This window comes from Drosophila obscura, unplaced genomic scaffold (assembly GCF_018151105.1).
Source record: "Drosophila obscura isolate BZ-5 IFL unplaced genomic scaffold, ASM1815110v1 contig_73, whole genome shotgun sequence".
Lineage (NCBI taxonomy): Eukaryota > Metazoa > Arthropoda > Insecta > Diptera > Drosophilidae > Drosophila > Drosophila obscura.
This window is the reverse complement of record NW_024542865.1, coordinates 2,823,351-2,837,574: the sequence shown is the minus strand read 5'-3', so window position 1 is coordinate 2,837,574 and position 14,224 is coordinate 2,823,351. Positions and strand designations below refer to the sequence as shown.

Below are 14,224 nucleotides of genomic sequence, written 5' to 3'. Positions count from 1 at the left end.
GCAGCGGAACCCACACTGCCACTGCCACTGCCACTGCCAATGGCAAACGCTAATCATTCGAGTGTCCAACAGTAGGAGCTTACACCACTATCGACAAGCGTACAAGCGCCCGGATTTCCATCTTGGCGGCAATATGTTCAATTAACTTTCACTGGTCAAGCGAACGCCTCGAGGCGCCCTTCCCAAAACACAAAACCCAAGCCCAAGCCCAAGCCCAAGCCCTGAATTGAACTAAAACTGAAGCGGAAAAGCAACAAACAGATCGGATACGAGCGTTGAATGCCCCTGGGATGAATGATGCATAAACAAGAAGCGAAAAGGGTAAAAGGGAGGGGAGACGTGCATCAGATTGAATCAGATTCAAAGCGCCACCGCCAAATGGATTGGATAGGTGGATAACTGGATACTGGATACCCCTGGACGGACGGACGAACGGACACTAACTCTCCCCGAGATCATTGTGTCTAATTGTGTTTAATTGCGCTCAATGCTTATGGGTCTATTGTTTTACCGGTTCGGTTAGTTGGATTGGATTGCCCTCGATTGCCCTCCATGCCCCATGGCAATCGATTCACTATGATTGACAGTGCAACACAGCAACAAACAACAACAACAACAACAACAAACAACAACAGTTCAAAAGCCACACACAAGCCATCAATGTAGCCATCATGCAGCCCCTTCTTGATCTCTGCCAGGTGCTGCCAGACAGCTCTGCTGACGGCTGCTGAGAGCCCATCAAATCGATGGATGTATCAAAATCAAGACAATTAATAGACATTATGGGAAATCTTTAAGGGCTATGAAGCTGTGATTTCGGAGAGCTTAAATAACGAGAAATAAATGAAATATATTTTAATATTCCCACTGAAGTAAGTTACAACAACTTCGGATTGCAGTTCTTTGGGGATAACTGGGGAGTGGGATGTGGGCACATGAAAGACCAAAGGAACCATGCAAAAATATATTATAAAATACTTATAAAGCTCACTAGAATTCACTTTGATTGATATATAAATACAATAAAAAGTATTTTTCATACGTATTTATTAATTAATATTAGTATTAGTATTTAGTATTTAATTCAAATATAAAAACACTTTAAACACATAATATTTTAAATTTAAATATAAAAATATTTTCATTAACTTGAAACATTTAGATAGGTATTTAATTCACATATTAATATATTTAAATTTAAAAATATTTAATTAAAATATTTAATTAAAATATTTAATTTAAATATTAAATGAAATATTAAAATATTTAATTTAAATATGCAACATTCAAATATTAAAATATTTAATTCAAATATTTAATTGAAATATTAAAATATTTAATTCAAATATGCAAAATTCAAGTATTAAAATATTAAATTCAAATATAAAAATATTTAATTGAAATATTTAAATATTTTATTTAAATATACTTTTTTTTTTAACCTGAATTATGTATATTTAGATAATATAATTCGCCTTCTTTTTTTCCAGATTTCACAATCGTTCCAAATATATTGGTATGTAGCATAAATATTTAAATATTACTATTACGAAAAAGATAAATTAATATTTAATTAAACATTCCAGTGTCAGTGCCTTTTCTCTGGGTTTCTCATAGTAATTCAAAGCCTAATGCCATCTTCTGCTACTCCATTAAATGCCGTTAAGCTGCAGCGCCTGACTAGCTGCCTGAATTGCACCCTGCGATGATGTCGGCAAGCTTTCCAATAAATAGCTGCACTGCCAAGGCAACTTATGGCAGGAAAAGGGACTCCAATCAATCCAATGAAAAGCCTTCCGCCTTCCGCCTGCCGCTGTGCCAAATTAGTGCGAGTATTCCATATGCCATGCTGCCTACTTTGACCTCTGATTATTCCAGCGAATCCTGTTTCGTTGCAAATGGGAAGAAGATACTATGAGTATGCTGGAGCTTTGTGCCATGTGCGCGCACGCAGTCCTGCGTTGCCAGCACAAAATGTTGCATTGGAGTCGATTCCGAATGCTTTGAGCATCGGTGCCCGGTGCCCGGTGCCCGGTGGCAAGGGGCAGCAAGGGGGCCCGGCGGGTTAATTTTACACAGGTATTCTCTGGGATCCTCAGCAGCTTGCATTTTGCCGATGGTTCCAGCATTTGGCTTGTTACAATATTCTGTGTAGTAACAATAAACCAACCCAGAAGGCTGATGGCAGCCCAGCGCGAAAGTGCAGCATTCTGTTTTTGTTTTGTGTCCTCTCAACTCTGGGGCTCAACCTCCGTGATGCCTGAATGCCTGAATGCCTGACTGCCTGACTGCCTGCCTCACTGGCTGACTGGCTGACTGGCTGACTGCATGGATGCCCTTCTAGTCGCTGTCATGGCAACTTTTCAGCAGCCACAGAGCCGGGCTATAGGAGCCAACAGAGCACGCAGATTCACGCATCCCACAGGGGCAGCCCATCCCATGCCCATCCCATGCTTTCCACGCATCCAAGCAGCGGAGCATCCAAGCAGCCGAGCATCCGAAACAGCAGCTGATTATGCGCTTTATGCTTTGTGTTTGATATGTCATAAGCTTGTTTGCTGGCCGGAATACTCGCAGTTGTTGTCCTGTGCTGTGTCGCCAGGCCAGGCCAGGCCAGGCCAGGCCAGGCCCAAAAACTCCACAGCACAGAGCTAACCAACAGAGACAGACAGACAGACAGACAGAAAGCAGAGCCCAATGCCCAGAGCCAGAGCCAGAGCGTCCCCTTGCTTCTCCTAGAGATGGAGCCACATGCGAATTTTATTTGCCTTTTATTACTATTTTCTTTTGGTTTTCTACTGTTGGTTGTTGTTTTTTTGTTGTTTTTTTTTTGTTTTTGGGCGAAAGTGCAAACAGCAGCAGCTCTCAAAATGTGCAAATATATCTGGCACTCTCCTGCACTATCATTTTGGAGCACACGCAACTGTGGTCTTTACGGTCTGGGGTCTCTCGGGTCTCTCCGGTTTTGGGGTGTCTGGTGAGGGGGAGGGGGGTTGGATGGAGTGCCAAAATCAAATAACATTTTGCCATAATTACACAAGTACTCAACTATATTTCTGCTTATTTATTTACACACAAAACCCCACAGACAACACAGACAGACAGCCAAGTGTGAGAGCAAAGAGCTGAGCGCTGAGAGGAGATGCTCTTGGGTTGGTATTTTTGGATCGGCTCTGGAGAGGCCCACTGCCATATACTTTGCTGCTTCTGTCACCACTTTCTTTGATCACATCTTTTTGCGTATGCAAATATTTTCACATCTTTCTGCAGCACCCATCTCAAGGCACTTCCGCACCTTTCGCCGCTGGGCCAAAATGCCCTCAAAACCGAAACAGGTATGATGATGCCACCAGCTCCGCTGTGTGGGCAATCAAAGTCATACAGAACATACAAAACTAACAATTAGAAAGGGTATACAATCAATATGCTGGGTATCAATCGAGTAGAGAGACAGAAAATGTTTTTTAGAAATTTTAAAAATATATTTATAAATATTTATAAATAAGCCTTTTCCCATGCCAAAATTACTATTATTAAATGACCCCTTTAAGGGTAGAAATTGCTGGCCATTTCTTTGCTATATCCCCACCCATAGCCCTGTAATTTCATAATTAAAAATAATATGACAAAAATAAAATAAATAATAATAGTTCAATAAATAAAAGTTGAAAGACAGTTCTTAGTGAAAATATGAAAAGGTAAATTCCATTGACAGTTTTGCATATTTTTATATATTTTATGAGACATTATTTAACAAATATTTTGCCCAAAAATAAATGCCAAATAATTGTGGAATATTTTCCCAAAAGTGTTGACTGTTTTATGGAATATTATTTGTGCATCGAATGCGGAGTCTGCTTAGTGTATACGCTGGTCGTGGTGGCCTTGACTGCCTTGATATTGTGTACTGTGGGGCAGTGCTGCATCTTCCCACTGAGCCTCAACCTGCTGCTGCCTCTGCTTCCTCCAGCACACTCCACTGCAGCGACGCTTTCACGTCTCCATCTCCATCTCCATCTTCGCTTTCGTCTTCGTCTTCGTCTCCATCGTCTTGTATTATTTGTCTACCTGTTGTCTGTTTAGACTTGGTCTTGGGTCTCTGTCGCAGTCGTAGTCGTTGCTGCTGCCACGTCCATTGCCACAATGCATAATTGAAATGCAAATACTGCAAATGGTTCCAACAACAGCAACAGCAACAGCAACACTGATGACAAAAGACAGCAAAAATCCAAAAGCAAAGCAAAGCAAATCAAAGAGCGAATGCCAAATGCACAACAAGTGCACAAAATGCTGTTGTTTTTTTGTTTGTTTTTTTTTGTTTTGTTTGTTTCTTCGTTTTTTTTTGGTTTCTTTAGGGCTTGCCCTGGGGGCCTGCTGCCACCACACAATCATGATGCAATTATCCACAATGGGCCACTTAACACTTGGGCGTGATCGCATCAACAACAGCAGCAACACCAACAACGAAAAATAAAAAGTTGCATAAACGAGCACAAACATCGAAGAGCAGAGATCTGATGATGTCCGGGATTGGGATTGGGATTGGCTTGGCTTGAATTGTTAGATAAATGAAGTAGATTCATCTTGTTAGGGTCTTGTTTCCCCATTCCAACAACAACAAACGAAAAAGAAAAAGTGCTTTCGGGTAATCAGTGATTACATTTCGATGGGGAAATATTTTAAGTTTGAGTTGGAGCGTTTCATAAGTCGACAGTCGACGGTACCGTCTCGTCCCTGACCTGCACTAAGTGCAGCTTCAACCCCAAAGTAACTTCAACTAACCCCAGCAGCCCATCATTTGCCTGGTGCCCCTGCCACTGCCACTGCCCCAGACCCCTGCTCGCTGTGTGCTTGTGATTTATGTAATCGATTGTTGGATCTGCCTGCTGCTGCTGCTCTGATTGTTTGCCCCGCCTATCGATGCCGCACAGAGTTTTGCATAATTTTATTGGCTCTCCAATAAAGACAAACAATTAAAACAGCAGCCACCACGGATGACAAAATGTTTTGTCCCCCCCATTGGTCAATTGCTGTTGTCCATTGTGTGTGTGCGTGTGCGAGTGTTGACTTTGTAATGAACAGCAGAGCGGACAACGGCAAGCAACTCAAATAAAATTATTTAATCGCAGTCACCAGATACCAGACAACAGTATTACCTGCCATTTGCCGCCCCGTCAAATGTGCAAATCAATTTCGCCCCAGCTGCAAATAAATAAACCCCCCAAAAAAATTGAGAGCAGTGAAACAGCCCAAGTGATGTCACTGGGCTGCATGGCTGCTGCTGGGGCTGGGTATCTTTGCATCTGGAGTGCTGCTTTTTCGGGAGGGGTAATGTATCTGTGACTCTTGTGCGTGCAGTTGAATGTATTTCTCACTTTTAGCAGGCTGTCTGGCTGTCTGGCTGCCTGTCTGTCGGTAAATGTATCTCTTACTGCGACATGCTTGTGCATGAATGTATCTCTCACTGCTGGCTGATATCTCTCACTCCTGGCTGGATCTCTCACTCCTGGCTGATATCTCTCACTCCTTGCTGATATCTCCCACTCCTGGCTGATATCTCCCACTCCTCGCTGATATCTCTCACTCCTCACTGATATCTCCCACTCCTCACTGATATCTCCCACTCCTCTACGCTTATGGTATGTATTTTTGGAATAAATATCTTGCAAATATCAGACTCTTGTGTGTGCCTGTAATCAGCCTGTAATTATGTTGGCAGGGTTGGCAGCCGGAAGCGAAGAACTCAGCGACCGATACCAGACAAAGTTCTAAAGTAAACTGTCAGACGCACTTTAAGTAGATCTTTAAAGCATTCGCTGGCGCAAAAGGTTGCTCAAGGTGCTCCCAAAAGTGTGTTCCCCCCACACACACACACACAGGAGAACTGGCATATCTTTGAGCACAAAAATTTGACTGGAGTTCTCTCTGGCAACAAAGTTCTATGGGGTCTTGGGTCAGAAAACTGTCTTTTCATTAGCCTCAACAACAACTTGGCTTGCCACTTGGCCAAGTTGTTGAAGCTGTTGTCAGGCATGTACACAAGTACGAATACGAATACGAGAACGAGTGAAAGTGCGAGTATATGTGTGCTCTGGACTCCCTTTATAGTTTGGCTGGTGGCCCTTAACAGATACGCAGATACTTAGATGGATAGATACGAGCAGCTACTGGCAGTCAGCTACTGGTCCCCAGTCAGTCAGCTAGTCTGTGGGTGGGTGGGTTGTGTGGGTCTCTCCACACTCTACTCTAAGTAATTAAGCCGAAAAAGTATTCTCGTATCCATGGCAGTTTGCTGTATCTTTGTATCTGTATCTGGAGAGTTGCTCTCCGTCTCCGTTTCCGTCTCTCCCTCTCTCTTGACGCATTTGCATGCTTATTACTTATTCTTTATGCCATTTGTTTTTTGTTCCTCCATTTGACTCTCCCTCTCTCTCTCTCTCTCTCTCCAGCTATGACTATGGGATGTGTATCTTTGCATCTCTGTGTCCCTGCTGCTCCTGCTGCTGCTGCTGCCCCTGCCTCTGTGACTGCTGAGCTTCGACTCCTCGTCGCTTGTCATAATTCTGAGCATTTAACATGTTTTTCTTGTCCAAATTGTCAGAGTTGTCAACTTGTTTATTGCATTTCAGTTTTGTCATATAAGCCAGAGCGATGTGGGTGCGCTCCAGAGGCTCCAGAGGCTGCTGGGCTGCTGGCTTGAGGAATGTGAAATGCGAAATGCGGAATACGGAATACGGAGCCCGGCTTACGGCTTATGGCTACCCCCGAAACGTACGGCTGAGGCTTGGGGGGTGGCGTTGCGGGTGGGTAAACTTTTCATTGATGTTGATGAAGTCGTCGTCGTCGTTGCTGGCTGGCTGGCTGGCTGGCTGGCATTGTTGCTGCCTTTTTGTGTGGCTTTTTGCATTTTATAGAAACTGTCAAATAATAAAGCTTATTTGCATATTTTTCACAGCGCTGCAGAGCAACATGACGTTGGCGTTTCAGTCTCAGTCTCAGTCTGAGTCCTTTTATGGTTTAAAAACTATATTATATATATGTGTGTGTGTGTGTGTGTGTGTGTGTGTGTGCGTACTGCCCCCCCTCTGTTACTGCATCTTATTGCAAACAAGAGGCAAACTAACATTGGACACTAGCCCCCAACAAATTCTTTCGCTTTTCAAATTAAATCTTTTCTTTGTTTTTTTTTTGTAGCCTTGCCAGAAAGATCTTCCGTTGATGCTGTGCAGGTTTTTCGCATCCCTTATTTATATAGAAGTCCTTTTCCACATAAATGTTTGATCAGCATATAAATTTGATATATTAAAAATATTTTAATCGCATTAAATCCGAAGAATGTTTAAAACAATAATTTTTCGCAAAAAAAAAATTCTGAAAATGTTGAAAATTATGAAAATAAATCAAGCTAGCTATGGTTGCCCGACTTGCTGCATGATAAGCGATTTTCAAGGTTATGCAAAGCTTTGACTAGACTTTACTTTCGATTTCAATGGGCAGCAGCCATTTGGGTAGGAGAACTCCACCAGCAGATACTTTCAACACCAAAACGACAGACAGGTGGCATTAGTTATGGTATCCAAAATGATGACAGATGTAAATTAGTTGCAGATGCAATTATAACTAAACTTTTCACTGGCAGCAGCTGCAGCGAATTCGATTGGAATTTATGGGCTGCATTTAAGATATACAGACATACATACATATATTATTGAAAAATATAATTTCATTCTAGTTGGAATATACATATGTACATACACATATATGCTGGCTGGGCTGGGCTGGGCTGGGCTGGTGCTTTTGTGATCCTATTATTTTATTTAAATATTTTCATATTTACATGCTTTCTGCAAATAACTTGTGTAAATATTCCACAAACATCAACATTCACATAAAACACAAACGAAACGAAACGAAACGAAACGGCAAGGACAATGAAAACGAAAATGAAAACCAAAACCAAAACCAAAACGAGAAGTAGAAGTAGAATGAGATAGAATTCACCTACTGAGAGCCCAAATATTGGTTTTGTGCAATAACAAAAACAACTGCAACAACAATAAAAATGGCAATAATAATACCAGCAGCAGCCAACACCAGCCACAAAACTCGAACTCGAACTCGAACAACAAAGCCCATCCACCGTATGCACAGTTAGCACTTGTTAGACAGCAATTTTTGTTATAAATAAATTTCAGCAAATTGCCAAAAATATAGAAACAAAACAAAACAAAAGAGAAAAACTAAAAAAGAAAAAATTCAAATTAAAAAGTAATATGTAAAATATACAAAAATACATATGGGGAATATGGTCAATAATGGTCGCATTTACAAATGAGAAATGCAATTTTACCCAAGCGCCAAAAGAATGCAAAAAACAAAGACAAACAAAAAAAAAACTATATAGGAACAGCAGAGCAGCATAGTTTTGGGTACTAAAATATAGCACTAAATGTGCAGAAGAAAATATAATTGAAAACTTGGCAGTAAGCAGAGGAACAGATCAGAGCAGATCTTGAAACGGAAACAAAAATGTGGCCCCAAAAAGGTTCCCAACGAACGGGGAGAAGCGGCAGCAGTGGGCCAATAAATACAATCATAATTTTAGACAGCTTAGAATATTGCTTAGATATCTTAGTTTTAATAAAAAAAAGCCATCAAATGCAGCAAAATTGTAACAAATTCCATTTAAAATTCATCAGAAAACTGCAGATGGCAGGCAGAAAGTATTTGGACTCTCGTGAGTCTGATTTAATGTTCGGGCACTGCTGCATTAACTGGAAATATAGTAACGTCAATTAAGTTAGGCAAAAATATAAATAATATAATAAATAAATAATAAATAATATATATATTTTTTATATATAATATATGTATATTATATTATTTTATTATATTATACTATTATATTATATAATATATATTTTATTATTATATAAATATAAATAAGAATTATAAGAAAGATTAAGAAGAACCTAAAGGTCTAAAAGGTCCCAGAGTCTTGGCCTGGAATTGGAAAGACTACAGAAACGTAAACGGTTTTCGTATCTGCAGTTAGGGAAGGAGAGTATTATAATACTAAAAGAAAGGGATACAAATGAATTCCTATTGAAAATGAATATACACGTATTTGTGGCATTGGTTGTTGGTTGGGCTCGGGCTCGGGCTGCTTTTTGGCATTGTTTATGGGTTTAATTTTGCATATGGCCCCCCAGCCTTTATCATGTATGTATTTCCCTTGTGGCAAGAGTAAAGTCACCCCCGCCAACCCCCCCTTGCTAGCACATTCACTTGCTGTACCCTGTGCCCAAAAATGTATTTCTGTTGCGGCATCAATTTTTGTGGTCATCCAACAATGCGCGAACAGAATAAAGGTGGCAGGCAGGCAGGCAGGAGGTACGGGTGCAGGTGTGGGGGGGTACAGGTGTGCTGTGGCTGGGGCGTGGCATGTGTTTAATTGAGGTCACTCGTCGCTGGCTGGAAAGTGGCCGATTACCACAAACGGAGGCAGCAGCACCAGCAGCAGCAGCAGCAGCGGCAGCGACAACGGCGGGAGAAGAGTGACCTGTTTACCCAAACACTTTTGGCCGAACGCACAGCAACAACAACAACAACAAATACAACAAATACAACAACAACAGAAACAAATGTTCAGGGGGGCCCCTTGAAGAAAGAGAGAGCTCCAACGCAGAGGGAGATAAATTCCAGTGAAACGAAAACCAATAAATAAAACAGAGACCAAACCAAGTGACAAAGAGAGAAAGAGATGAAGCGGCAGCGTGGTAAAAGTAATGCCGCGTCGGCGGTTACATCACAGATGTATCTCACAGATACAAGCATACGCAGATGGATACGTGCACGTACCGCGATCGACGCATTGTTCTCTGGCTGCACTTGTGAGTTGTGGATACAAAACCTGCCCTGCCTCGCTTACCGATTAACTTTTTGTGGCTTCTTTCGACACGGTGACATTGCGAGTGGGGAGCACCTGGAGAGCACCTGGAGAGTACCTGGCGAGTACCAGGCGAGTAGCTGGAGTATCTGCCACAAGCAGCTATTGCGACATCTACAAGTGTGTATCGGATACGTATCTGCAGCTGCAGCGGCATTTGTAGCAGGTGATGACATCACTGGTATATCTAATGTCTGTACGTGTGTCTCTGTGTCTCTTAGCCTGTGGATTTGCATCAAAAACGTGCAACAAATTTACAAGATAATCAACGCACAGAAACAAACGACAAGCACATAACGAGATACACGTACTGACAGATCCACAGACACACACACACACACACACTCTCACCCCCCCCCCCACTCGCTCACTTTTCTTCACCTTTTCACTGCTCACTTTTCTTGTCGTTTCTTGGATGCAAATGAAAATGAACATTTCATATTTGTTTTGCAAGGCCCTGCCTGTCTGCCTTCTTGAAGCACTTTATGGCCGCTTTCCTCATCGTTGCCAGAGCGCCTGTCATCGTTTCTCGTTGCATTCAAATTCAAGCCCCAACCTCCAACCTCCACCCAGCAGCAGCTCAATCAACTGGCCAGAAGCCACACTCCACACTCCACACTCCACACAGTGTTGGGGCAGAGTTAATTAAATGAAATTACATTGGGGAGCCATTTGCTGGTTTTCGGTTTGCCAGCCAGCCAGATAAACGACAAAACTGGGCGGAAAAAGGGCCAGCGTGGAGCGGTGCCATCAACTTTCGAGCCACTTGCAACCAGGCAGCCGGCAGCCGGCAGCAGGCAGCAGGGCTGTCTCTCCAAATGCGAATTACACTGCGACAAACAAATACAAAATTACTGTGGCATAATGGAGCAGGAAACTGTGCAGAGAGTGGAGCACCAGAGGTTCGTTTTTTAGGCGTTTTTATCTATTGATTTGGCATCTCCAAAAAGTCTGAATTAAATTGTATTTTTTGGGGTGTTTTATATTCTCTAAGAAAAGGATTACAAGCTGAGAACCACAAAGGAAGGGAGATTGTTAAAGATTTACTCTCCATGTTGCTCCGCTGAAAACTGACAGCCCCATTTGGGTATTCCACTTTAAATATATATATTTAGAAATCATTTCTTAGGTGCATTTTCAGCTGAAGTTAATCGGAGCAAGTGAAAGCCGCTGAAGAGCCAATAGAATGGCACAGACAGGCCACAGATTCAAGTGATTGGCGCACTCGTATGGCCGGCCATCTACGGGCCACATTTAACATCGTTTTAATCTATTAGCATAATGGGAAAAGCTCAACCCAGTTAGGGACTGGGACTGGCACTGGCACTGGGACAGAGGGGCTGGGACAGGGGCTGGGCACCTGGTTTAAGAGATCAATTAGCGGCTCGAATTTCAATTTCCAAATGAATATTAAGATCGCATCGCAGCAAAGCCCAAAAGCCAAAAAGCCCAAAAGGCATGGCCCGGAGACAGCGGGAGAGCAATCAAAATGAAACACTTTTACTTTGCGTTTCGCGTTTCGCTTTAAACGATTAACGAGACGAGGCGGGACGGAGGGGGGCGGAAGGGGACGGTACGGTACGGTACGGGAAGAGAGAAAAACACCAAAAGGAAGATGACCAAAAATCGGTTTCTGATGATGTTTGTTTTATGCGCATAATTCGAAATTTATTTTTATGTCTTATTAATTTTACATAAGCGAAGCGCCGCGGCGGCTGCTTCCGCGAGTCTGGGAAAAAAAAAATATATATCTGACGGTGAGACTGCAAGATAGACACAGAGAGGGAACGAGAGAGAGAGAGAGAGAGAGAGAGAGAGAGAGAGAGAGGTACAATTAACAGCAGAAGATGAAGTGGAAAAAGTAAAAGTTGAAAAGGTTGCTGCAGCTGCAGGTGGCCAGGGGCCAGTGGCAAGAAGTGAGCTCTTCAATCTCCAGCCAAATGCCAATCGAGAAATGTGTCACAAGCACCAACAACAACAGCAACAACAAAAACCAGAGAAAAGAAGAGAAGAAAGAAATCTGAAAATGTTGTTGCCGTGTGGCAGGCGTGGGAGTTTTTTTTTTTGGCTGAGTTTTGCCAATCAACTTGTCAAACCAATCGAACCGAATACCAAACGAAATAACACAAACTTCAGCTTCACTTCATTTGCGTGGGCCCCCGTAACTTTCCTTCGCTAAGATCATTTTTTATTATTATTTTTTTGTTGGGAGCGACCGAAACACCTTCGAGAGCAGCTGAGAGATCTGTCAGTCAGTCAGTCAGTCAGTGAGTTGCTTTGTTGTCGTGCTGCCTCAAGGGCCCATCAACTGACATCACACATCAAATTATTTATGAATTTGTCACATAAATTGAAAGCGAAAGCCGAACCGAACGGACCAATCGATCGTGGCCGTATAAAAGTTTCATCGACTGCAGTCGCGGCACGGCAGCCCCAGCAGCAGCAACACCAAACACCAAACACCAAATAGTAAAGACCATTTCGGTGCAGAGCTATACAAAGGATCCCATCCCGTTCCAAGGCAAAATGTTCAGCATACGCAGTGGGGGCCCGCCTGTGCTGATGGCTCTGCTGTTGGCCCTGCTGATGGGCATGGTTTTGGCCAAGCAGGACACTGCAGGTGAGTGTGCCCAGCTCTAGAGATCTACAACATACATGCTGAATACCTTTTCAACCATTTAGCCCGTCAATTTGGTGGCCAGAATGGCTTTGGGAATGGCTTGGGTCCGGGTCTGGGTCCGGGTCTTCCACCCTGGGGACAACCACAGCAGCCTGTCGGCGGTGGCGGCGGCGGCGGGTGTCCGCTCTGTGACTCTTCGGTGTACAGCTACTGCTCCCACAAGATGGTGCATGACTCTTGCTGCTGTGATTTTCCAGGTAATTAATCAGGGAACCTCTCTCTCTCTCGTCTGCTGCCACATCAGCATTTTATTTATTTATGTGGGGGCTTTTTATACAAGCCAGCATTGCATTGTTGCATTTATTAATTTCATTCAATTTGCCACCACACTTAATGCATTTAAAACCCTTTTGGTATTTTTTTCAATTGTTTTCCGTGCAGCATCCGCCCCACAGTTGCGACCGCCGCAGTGCTCCTACTACGACTGCTCCCTGCTGTATGCCAAATCCTGCTACGAGCATGCCCTCATCAAGAACTGCTGCTGCAATAATCCCTACTGAACGCCAGCCACCCACCACCCACCACCCCCCCTTAATTTATTTATTCAACAAACTATTTTACATGTATTTAAATTTACCATAACCCATATACCATATACCACATACCATACCCCAAGCCAGGGCTTTTAATTCCACTCTACGTTAAATATAATTAAGTAAATTATTTTAAAACTCAAAACCGAATGTTGTGCTGAATGATTTGGACAGATGGCAGCAACATTTCCCTGTTTGTGTGCTCTCTACACAGAAATCCCATTAAGATGGTTCCAGTTCCAGTTCCAGTTCCAGTTACCTGTCAATACTATTGCGGATGCGGATGCGGATGGCAGCACCCCTCAATGGTCGAAAAGTTAACTGAAAATTACCGTGCATCGACAGTAATTATTAGGCATGCCATGCAGCTGGAAATGGGACATTTATTGGCTTAAAATTGCACAGCTTTTACCGAGTACAAAAATTAATATTAAATGGCAAGAGAATCCCCTGCCACATGTGGCAGTACATCCACTCAGATATCTTTTGAAGTAAGTCTCTGTCTCTTATTAGAAATTTGTTCGATTTAGTTGGGTGGCCTTTGGCTGGCTTTTGGTTTGCCATTTGCACCGGCATTTCGCGGCTCATTTATCAAATTGCCTCTCTCTTTATCGCACGGCGCTGTCATACGATTAGCATAAACAATGTTTTCTCCGCAGATTAATTGATTTTTAATACGCAGATACAATCGATGCACGAATGCACACATAACCCACACATAACCCACACATAGCTTCTCGCATTATCTAATCCCGAAATTATGTGCATTAATAAATTATTTAAATACCCAAACGACAAAAAAAAAATAGCAAATAAATATATATTTCGAGGGTTAAACTTTCCATTCGCATTTAGAGGTGGAGGAGCATCAATGTGACTATCGATGCAACGATGTTTTTTCTTCTTATTTCTATAAATATCGATGGTTTGAACAAAAAACAAAACAAAAACCAAAAAGGGAAGAGACTCCCTTTCGGCTTTGAACTTTAAGCGCACATTAAAAGCCTCTTTTAAACATATTAAATATAATCAAGAATTAATATATCGAATATTAATCGAATA

General features: G+C 42.4%; 1 protein-coding gene across 1 annotated transcript; it reads left to right on the top strand.

Moving 5' to 3' along the window:
* Positions 1–12,461: 12,461 nt before the first annotated feature.
* LOC111065083 lies at positions 12,462–13,258 on the top strand. Its single transcript, XM_041595567.1, has 3 exons — positions 12,462–12,569; positions 12,632–12,826; positions 13,011–13,258. The coding sequence occupies exons 1-3, from the start codon at positions 12,476–12,478 to the stop codon at positions 13,127–13,129; spliced, it is 408 nt and encodes a 135-aa protein (XP_041451501.1). The 5' UTR covers positions 12,462–12,475; the 3' UTR covers positions 13,130–13,258.
* Positions 13,259–14,224: the final 966 nt, after the last annotated feature.

Bases quoted from the DNA above. Each gene is read 5' to 3' on its own strand.
- LOC111065083 (XM_041595567.1), top strand. From the start codon at position 12,476: ATGTTCAGCATACGCAGTGGGGGCCCGCCTGTGCTGATGGCTCTGCTG. The intron at 12,570-12,631 runs GTGAGTGTGCCC...TCAACCATTTAG, and splicing joins GGCCAAGCAGGACACTGCAG to CCCGTCAATTTGGTGGCCAG. The intron at 12,827-13,010 runs GTAATTAATCAG...TTTTCCGTGCAG, and splicing joins TTGCTGCTGTGATTTTCCAG to CATCCGCCCCACAGTTGCGA.